At 46.0% G+C, this 9,939-nt stretch overlaps 1 protein-coding gene across 1 annotated transcript in view; it reads left to right on the forward strand.

Annotated features, from left to right (window-relative positions):
* The first annotated feature begins 9,113 nt into the window (after positions 1–9,113).
* The window catches only part of Tnfsf15 (TNF superfamily member 15), a 15,970-nt gene continuing 15,144 nt past the window's right edge, over positions 9,114–9,939 (forward strand). Inside the window, exon 1 of the mRNA XM_005352601.1 lies at positions 9,114–9,362. Within this exon, the coding sequence (XP_005352658.1) occupies positions 9,114–9,362 (249 nt within the window). The remainder of the gene's footprint in view (positions 9,363–9,939) is intronic.

Consider the following 9,939-nt stretch of genomic DNA (forward strand, 5'->3'; position numbering starts at 1 on the left):
TGCTGAATCTTTCCTGGTAAGCCACACAGATTATTAGAGATGGGTTAAGCAAAATATGAGAATTAGCCAGTTAGAGACTAGAGCTAATGGGCCAAGCAGTGTTTAAATGAATACAATTTGTGTGTTGGTATTTCGGGGCATAAGCTAGCCAGGAGGCCGGGAGCTGGGTGGCAGGAAGCGGCCCACAGCTCCCTTCAACAAGTTCTCACTATATTCTCTAGTTAGCACAGATATCTGCACACTGCCTCCTGTGTCCTGCTGCTGTCAGCCCGTCTCTGCACGTCCAGTGGTTTGCCCTGATTTCCACCTGTTCCTGCATCTCCAGCTTGTTACCCCGGCATGTGCCATCTCTGCGTGTGCCACCGTGTTTGTATTTCTTCTCATTAGGCCTGTCTACTCCCTTCTCCCACAACCCTACCCTCCCTCACATGGGATGTGCTGTTGCAACTCATGATTTTATGAAAATTAGTTCTGGATAAAGCAGTCCCTTGGGTCCTCAGTCACCCCCTAAGTGACTTAAGTCAGCCTTAAGTTAACCTCCCTCTTCACCCGTGCCCAGTTTTGATTAGCTAGTGTGTTGAGCTATCTTTGAATCACTTCCTTTCCCTCTGATAGTGGACCTCGTCTCTATTCGTTACTCATTTCCAGTCCCAACTGCTCAATGCTCACACTCCACCTCATCCCTCTAACTTACTACACTGTTGCATTTGGCAGGAGTCCTAATATTCCCTTCTGCACAGCCTCAGCTTTGTGGCCAACTAGAGAAGCATTCCATGGAAAGGCTGTGATAAACTTGTAACCCTTGGGGACTTTCGTAGTTAGAAAGAGTCGACAGAGTCCAAGCAGACTGTGTGTGAACACGATGCTTCATCTGCCCTTTCCAGAGGAACTGCCCACCTCCTCTGCTGCCTCATCTCCCGCTCATTTCCCACACCCTCCTTGCCCTGCCTGGAGCCCTGTCTTGTCTCTCTGACTACCCTGACCTCTGCTGGCCACAACCTCCAGAAGTAACAGAGCAGAGCATAGGCCCAGCAAACTTGGAGCCTGAGTTCAACTTCAGCTTCTACCACTACCACTCCCTTCTTTGGTGATTCTGAACAAGCAAGAATTGTTTTTCTGGTTTTGTTTACTGCTCTTCAAAATTAGAGGAACAATGACTACCTGAAAAGGCCATGTGGGATTCAAGAAAGATCATATAGATAAGGAACTTTAGGGTTGAGGGGATAGCTCAGTTGGGTAACTGCTTGCCTAGAGACCATGGGGACCTCCTGAGTTCAATCCCCCAGAAGACAAAGGAAGGGGTAAAGACAGGAGGACCCTTGGAGCTTACTGGCCTGCTTGCATAATTGACAAGCTCCAAGTCAGTGAGAGACTGCTTAAATAAACAAGGTGAACAGCACCTAAGGGAGGGCCTCTGAAGTTGCCTATGGCTTCCATTAACACACGCACTTGTGCAGACGCACACCTAGGTGCATGAGTGTGCACACACACATGATTTTGAGAGCCATCTAAAATTGGGGCAACAATGCGGAAACATTCGTTCTTATTTTCCCTCTTCCCTAGACCAGCCATCATCAAGTCCCTGATAGGCTTGCAGGCTTCCCTGTGCCTAATAACCACAGAGTGGCAATAGCGATTCCCGGCAGTCAGAGTCGGGTGTCATCAAGCATGAGGTTCTGGGCAGTATTTACATCACCACCACCAATGGCCCTTGGCTCCATCCTTATTCTCCCTATCTCCATCCTTGAAATCTATCAGAAAACACAACTCAAACCACTCCCTCCTGTTTGAACTGTCCTGAATCCTTCCAGCCTGGGATAACATGTCCCAACAGTGATGTGCACTCCCTGAGCCCTGGCCACATGTAGAGTTCCCCCACAGGTTTATTTAGCAGTTATATCCTGAACCTGAATTATCAGCTTACAAAGCTCATCTACTGCCTGTGAATGCTTGCGGGCTAGTGGGCAAGAGCACCGTACAAATACGTCACTACAGCGCTATATGACAAGACTTCCGTAACTGAGGTATTCAGGATTGCCTCACAGATGCATGAACAGAACGAAGAAAACAACCATAGACATAACAGTATGAATGGGGCAAAGCCCAGGGAGTTTCAGCCTTACATAAGGAACTTGAGGCAATTAAGGATGCAGAGCGTGGAAGAGAGTCTTGCCCAGGAAAGAGTCCACTGATTGGTCAATCTATACCAAATGCCCAGCTCTGAAAACACAAATACCAGTAAGAATGCACAGACTGAGAAGGTTGTAGTTACATGTTTATGAATATATATGTATATTCAGATACATACATGTATGTAGCAACAATTAATAAAAAGAGCCTATGAATCTAAGAAGAGCAAGGAGGGACATATGGGAGGCTTTGGAGGGATGGAAGGAGAGGGATGCATGATATAATTATATTATAATTTAAATAAATGGAACAAATAATTTTTTATTTTTATTGAGCAATATTTTTTCTCCCCCCTCACCTTTTACCCTCTCCCATGATCCCCATGTTCCTAATTTACTCAGGAGATCTTGTCTTTTAGATCCATGTATGTCTCTCTTAGGGTCCTCATCGTTGTCTCGGTTTTTTGGGATTGTGTATTGCAGGCTGGTTTTCTTTGCTTTATGTCTAAAAGTCACTTATGAGTGAGTATATATTATATTTGTCTTTCTGGGTCAAGGTTACCTCATTCAAAATGATGTTTTCTAGATCCATCTATTTGCATGCAAATTTCAAGATGTTACTATTTTTTTCTGCTGTGTAAATGTACCACAGTTTTCCTATCCATCAAGGAAAGGGGCATTTAGGTTGTTTCCAGGTTCTGGCTATGACAAATAATGCTGCTATGAACATAGCTGAGCACATGTCCTTGTGGCATAAAGATCATCCTTTAGGTATATAGCCAAAAGTGGTATTGCTGGGTCTTGTTTCCCAATTTTCAGAGAAATCACCATACAGATACCCAAAGCGGCTGTACCAATTTGCACTCCTACAAGCAATAGAGGATTGTTCACTTTACCCCACATCTTCTCCATCACAAGTTGCCATCAGTGTTTTTGATCTTGGTCATTCTTACAGGTGTAAGATGGAATCTCAGAGTTGTTTTGATTTGCATTTCTCAAATGGCTAAGGATGTTGAGCATTTCCTTAAGTGTCTTTCAGTCATTTTTTATTTATCTGTTGAGAGTTCTCTGTTTAGGTCTTTACCCTATTTTTTATTAAATTATTTGTTCGAACAAATAATTTTCAAATTAAGAAAAATGACTTTTCCCAATCAAGAAGCAAGAGGGCAAACATCTGCTCACACACACACACACACACACACACACACACACACACACACACACACGTTGCCCCATCTCATTCTTCATGGCATGAACTTTCTACAGAACACTCTGGGGAAAAGTTATTCCAGAACTCGGATGCCAGAGGACCATGTAGGGATGGTGGAAAAACTAAAAAAATGATCCAAGGAAGGGCAGAAAGAGTCACAGAAGCCCTGGATATTATGCAAAGCATCCTTCACACTTTAGAGTTCACAGAATCCTGGCCCCACCCCTTTTACAGTCCCACATGGTGGGAAGAATGGAGTCTGGAGAGTCGAAATGATCTGGATCAGTTCCCCAATCATTGAATTTCCTCTCAAACTCTCACTCTTGAAGCATTAATCTCCTGCCTCTGCGAGTGTGGTGTATTTCTAAATGGCACTGACATGGGCTTAACACTGAGATGAATGTGTCTTTCCCTTCCTTCGGTTTACTGCCCCAGCTTAACAGGCACCGCCACCTCTTCCCACTGACAGATGCCACGCAACAGTAATGACCTGAGTTCTGTGGTCCACCATCTTTCTTCTCAAGATGTTTAGATCTAGAATCACTAAGGAAATCCTCTGGACATGTCCGGGCTGGGGTGGGGCTGGGGTGGGGTGGGGTGTTCAAAGTGGTTTAGGTGAAAACGGACTCTTCCCTGAGACTTTCTCCTTTGCCCAACTTTGTAAGAAAGGACAGACCTCTGCTCCAAAATCTACCCTAAACCTGTTCTTCCCTGAGAACTTACCTGTTGATACTTTATCCAAAATGCCAGTATGCTCCTCCCAGATGATCAGAGAAATGTTCAACTTGTTTCCCAACTCTCCCTTCCCTTGAGCTGCTTTCAAAAAGGTAGCCATCAAGATCTTCTCAAAACAAAACGAAAATTCAACAACTTCTTTGCCTTGTGCCTTCAAAGACCCTTCTGGAAGGTCAGCTACATCTTGCTCCACCCCCAGAAGCCCTATCCAGTCAGCTGCCTTCGTGAGCACCCAAGCCCACTGCTCCATCTAGGCGCCTTGATGCTCACACTCTGGGAACACACCCCATGCCTTCTCACGAAGGACACTCTTGGCTGGTTATGTACAGCCTTCCTGCCTTCTTTAGGGCCCCATTCCTGTGCCTGCTCTCAAGGAGGCTTAGTCTCTTCTTAATTAACTGTTTGAGTCCATGTCCAAATCATCAGAGAGTAAGGACAGTTCCTCGCATGTGTGTCCCCGTGGTTTCTTCATGCTTGCTCTTGTGTTACCCTCCCCATTCCTCCTCCCCACCCTCTTCTTGGCTTCCTTCCTTCTTTCTAACCATATTATTAAATTAAGATCATTCCCGAGCTGTAATTCAGCTAATAGAATTATTGGTTTGCCATCGTCCTGACCAAACATAGAGGGCCCCGTCAACCTCAGTCCTCCTTTTATGGTTTCTACTACCTATAGTCAACCATTGGCCAAAAGTGCTGAACAGAGAATTCCAGAAATGAACAGTCCTACATCTGAACTGCTTACCATTCAGAGAAATGTGATCTTGTTCTTGCCCCATCGTTGCTGTCGCCTGCTTCTGCTGTAGGAGCTGTGCTCTCCCACTGCGAAGCTGTCAGTAGACATCTTGACTATCAGATCACAGCATCAGAATGCTTACAATAACATAGGCCGCACTTTATTTAAGAGAGCTTTCGAGATGCACCAGTAGCTATGCTGGCAATTTTAGTAGAGGGTAGTGTTACAATTGTTCTATTTATCAGTTATTCCAGATATTTTCTTAAGGCACCTAATTTTTAAACTAAGATTTGTCACAAGTACACATGAAAAGGAAAGCCATTGTATCTATAGATGGCCCCCAGTGTATATAGTTTGTTTTAAAATTTCCTCTTCATGATGGTACAAAAACAACGCATAGATTTTATTGTATCCTTCCTAGCAAACTATGACACACACTCTCTGGGGAGTCTCGGCAGCTGCAGTAGGCCCCAGCCCTCATCAGCCACTCAACAAAAACTCTTCAGCTCCCCGTGGCACTAAACGTGATGTTTGAGACCTTAAATGTGTTAGATATGATTTCAACTTCCAATATCCTTGCCGTCAATAGCTTGTCTGGGTGTCATCACATCGTAAGCTGCACATAGGTGGAAGAGTGCTCTCATGGGATTTGGTGACTTGGAGTTTCAGGCATCACAAGGGTATGCAAACATACTCCCCGTGGCTAGAGCGGGCTGCATGCACGCACTTTGTGTATGTGGAGGGGGCGGGGTCTAGGTTTTGCTGTTTGGTTAATGAGTGCATTGACTCCCTTTTCTACAATCTGATCACCATTTGCCTGTGAATCCATTGAGAAAATAGAAAAGAAGAAATACACATAGCGACCAAAATAGATGTCTGTGTCACCAAAGAGGATTTAACAGATGGCAAGTAAACCCATAAAAAGATATTCGACAGCGTTAGTCATTAGGGAAATACAAATCAAAACCATTGTGAGTTACTATTTCACATCTATCAGAATGGCTAAAGCATGCTGGGTTTGGGGGTGTACACCTTTACTCCCAGCACTCAGGAAGCAGAGGCAGATGGATCTCTGAGAATTCAAGGCCAGACTGGTCTACAGAGTAAGTTCCAGGATAGCCAGGACCACGTAGAGAGATAACTGTCTCAAAACAAACAAATAAGAAGAGCTAAAGTGAGCTCAGGAGATGTTCCAGAGGGTAAAGTGTGCACCCTAGGCATGAGAAGAAAGTTTGAATTCCTGGAACTCACATCAAGTCAGGTGATGCACATCTGTAATCCCAGAAATCCTACAGGGAAACAGGAGGCAGAGACAGGAGGATCCCCAGATGTTCTCAGGCTCGCTAGGCAGAGAGCAAACACAGCAGCAAACACGAAGTGGAAAGGAACTGACGTCCAAGGTTGTCATCTGACCTACGCCTACACACCATGCGCATCACACATACCGTGACACATCATACCACGTACACAAACACCCACACTGTGACATGTATGTATACACACACACACACGTAGGATAGAAACAAGTAATCATACCAAACTCTGGGAAGGCTGCTGGATCTCTGGCAGGCTGCTGCTAGGGACGAAGTAGCACAACATCTCTGAAGCGACTTCAGCGCTCACCACACAGCTCAGCAAAGTCGTTCTTGGTCACTGTTCAAAGAAATAAAAGTGAGTTTGTACAAAGACCTCCACATGAGCATTCATGACAGCTTTATCTGTAATAACTAGACATAGCTTAAATGGCCTTCAGTGGGTAAGGTTAAACAAACCGGAACATCTCTTCCATGGTACAGTGCTCTGTCACCAAAAGAAATGTCAAGTTTCAATAGCAAAGATTTGGGCCAGCCTCGAAGGTTCATTTCTTGGTAGGTCTGCTAAGTTAAGCATGAGTAAACAGGGGTCATAAAAACCACCCTTTGCTGGAATTCACCTCAATGGATGCTAACTATGAGTTTAGTATGTAAGTACTACCATGTTAGGAGCAACAACCATAGAGAAGGCTTAGCACTGCCCTGCCAGCTTGGGTGCTGGTGCAATGAAGTAACAGAAAGAGCCGAGCCAAGTCCAGTATGAAGCCCTCACTGTCAAGAGAAGATGGGATGAGCACGGAAGACAGCATTGTACCCAGCTGAGGGAAGGGGGTGCTAGAAAGGGTTCTACGTACCACTGAGGAATGAAGGAAGCATGCGTATGAAGAGAAAAACGGAAGCTTCCACAGAAGCGAAGATAGCACAGGGAAGCGCTAGTCTGTAGGGACCAGAGAAATGCTGTCTGGAGAATGTGGGAAGAATGAGCCTGGGTCCTGAGGAGGGTGGACAACAAGCAGACTCCAGGACAAGGGTTTTCCCACACACTGAAAGTGTTCTGGCTATGATGAAGGTTCAAGGAACCACTGGACAGGAGCAGGGTATCCAGTTTCCTGGGTTTTTTTTCTCTTCTTTGCCCATTGTATATTGTTTGGTCATTCATTTGTTCTGCAGGGGTACGTGGTGGAGTGCACACACTTGTCACTCTCCCCTTCTACCATGCAGGTTTCAAATAGCAAACTCAAGTCGCCAGCCTCAGCAACAAGCACCTTCGCTTGCTGAGCCATCTTGCTGACCCCGGGCTCCTGATTTCCGTAGGGGTCATAAAGATATGGCCTCCTCTCCTCTCCTCTTCCCTGGTGACAGCCCTCCCTACCTCCAAGACCAAGTTGAAACCCCACCTCCTTCTCCAGAAGGTCCCCTCACCCCCTCACTGGAGGAGATGCTCTCCTCCAGAGAGCAGGTACAAGGAACGTGTGTGTGTGTGTGTGTGTGTGTGTGTGTGTGTGTGTGTGTGCCAAATGGTAGCATACGTGCAGTGGATGGTGATGTTTACAGTCGGAAGCCAGTCTGCCTGAGCTGTGGTCATTTTCTAGTCACCCCCTGTCTGTGTTCAGTCACCTCATCTGTGAAGCAGAAGTACGTGGAAAGGCCTCTCAGGACCAGGCACACCATTAGTCCTGGAACTCTGGAGTCAGGAGCAGGAAGAGCTCTGTGAGCTTGAAGCCAGCCCAGTCAACCTAGCGAGTTTCAGGACAGCCAAAGCAACATAGCAAGACCTTGCCTCAAAAAACAAATAAACAAGCTGGGTGGTGGTGGCACACACCTTTTATCCCAGCGGTCAGGAGGCAGAGGCAGGCGAATCTCTTTAAGTTCGAGGCCAACCTGGTACACAGAGTACGTTCCAGGACAGCCAAGGCTGTTACATGGAGAAACCCTGAATTGAAAACCAAACAAACTAATACACAGCTGTCTCAGGATGGAATAAGCAATGAATTAAAAAGCAAGGGCTTGGTGAGTGTTACTCCTTGTCATTCCGGCTGCCATACCCCTCCCCGATCTGCAGCCAGCACAGGCAAGGCAAACGTTGGGACACAGGAGCACAGAAGTCCATGTCCTTATCTCTCTGACAGTCACTCCTGACTATGACCAGACCCATTCTTCACTGACTGTCCTCAACAGATTAGAAATATCCTTATGTGAGCCGGGCAGTAGTGGTGCATGCCTTTAATCCCAACACTCCAGAAGCAGGTGGATCTCTCAGTTTGAGGCCAGCCTAATCTAAAGAGTGAGTTCCAGGACAGCCAGGGCTACACAGAAAAACCCTGTCTTTAAAAGCAAAAACAAAAACAAATCCTTACATTTCACGGGTAATCTCAGATTATGACTTAGAATGGGCATCATCCTGGCTCTGCCTCTTGCTGCCAGCATGACCTAGGGCAGGTACCTTTTTACCTTTCAGAACCTCCATGTTTCCATCTGTCATCTGTAAAATGGCAGGGAGTTGCTATCAGAGCAGGAAGGTTAAGAGGCAGTTGGCAGAGGACTGCTGTAAACGTGATTTCCATTTCCTGCTGCTGCTGCTGTGAGCCACTTACCTCCCAGGCCCTCACTTTCACTTCCAGGAGGAACACACTCCTCCGTACAACTCTGGCAGGAGTCCAGCGCAGGGAGCAGGTACATTTTAATGCGCCCCACCCACTGACTTGCTGCATTCTGGATCTCCTCCTCCAGGGACTTTCCTGACTTCCCTTCTGTAAAAGAAGGAAAGAGCACATCACATGAGCATACTGTATACAAATATGCTTGGGAAAGCTTTCTCCTTCTTCTTCTTCTTCTTTTTTTTTTCCTTAAACCAAACTTGGTTTCTGTTGTAGGCGGCACATTCCCTAGCCAGGCAGGGCGGGCTGGAGCGAGCTGTCAGGGGAGGCGGGAGTAAAAAGGGGAGGAGAAGCAGAGCATGAACTCACCCAGTGTGACAGCTACTCCCTTATTTAATGGGGGGGTCTCTGGTCAGGAGTCAGAAGTGCCTCCAGGAGAGCAGAAGCATGGCTGAGGAGCTGGGGCTGGGCTTCCAGGAAGCAGTCAGAGTGGAAATGGCAGAGGGCAGAGCCAGGCCAGCCACCAGGAGCAAAGCATTCTTGGCTCTCATCTGCTGCCTGCTGTCAGTTTTCACGGTTGCAGGACTTAGCACCTTCCTGATGGTCAGCCAGCCCGGGGCCCTGGGAAGAGACTGTATGCAGCGGGTAAGTACGCTTGCTCCTGCCTAGGGAATCAGTGGTCTCTCTCCAGGCAGCTACTCATTCCAGCTTGGGGCCTATGTCAGAACTGTTCGTGGACAGCGTTGCCAGCTTCCCTGTACAGAGAAAGTACAGACTGGGAGGGTGAGAGATGGAAAGGTCCCATCTGGTTCTTAACTCTGCATTTCCAGGGAATTGAGTTGTTTTTTTCATCTGATGTTTATACAAGAACAACTCCACTGTCCATTTTTTAAGATAATTACAATCATAGTGTACTGATACTTTGGAAACATTTCTTTTTCTTAAAAACAAAAGGCTCTTAAATTGTTTTACATAATTTGTGGTTGTTGAGGTGAAAGAAATAGAAATCACAGGCAAGGAAATGAAGAAAAAGCCTTACTCATAAATCCTCAGAGGTGAAAACTATTAACTATCTAAAGTACATAATTCCTTTCTGTTTTTAATAAAATGGGATTATTCTGAGCTTCCTACATAGTGTGAACCTATGTTTTGTTTCTATAGTATTGACTCTATGATGTGTGGCTGGCTATGTTCCTATATGTGTGATTACTATGATGTATGG

This window comes from Microtus ochrogaster, chromosome 10 (genome assembly GCF_000317375.1).
Source record: "Microtus ochrogaster isolate Prairie Vole_2 chromosome 10, MicOch1.0, whole genome shotgun sequence".
In the NCBI taxonomy this organism is placed as follows: domain Eukaryota; kingdom Metazoa; phylum Chordata; class Mammalia; order Rodentia; family Cricetidae; genus Microtus; species Microtus ochrogaster.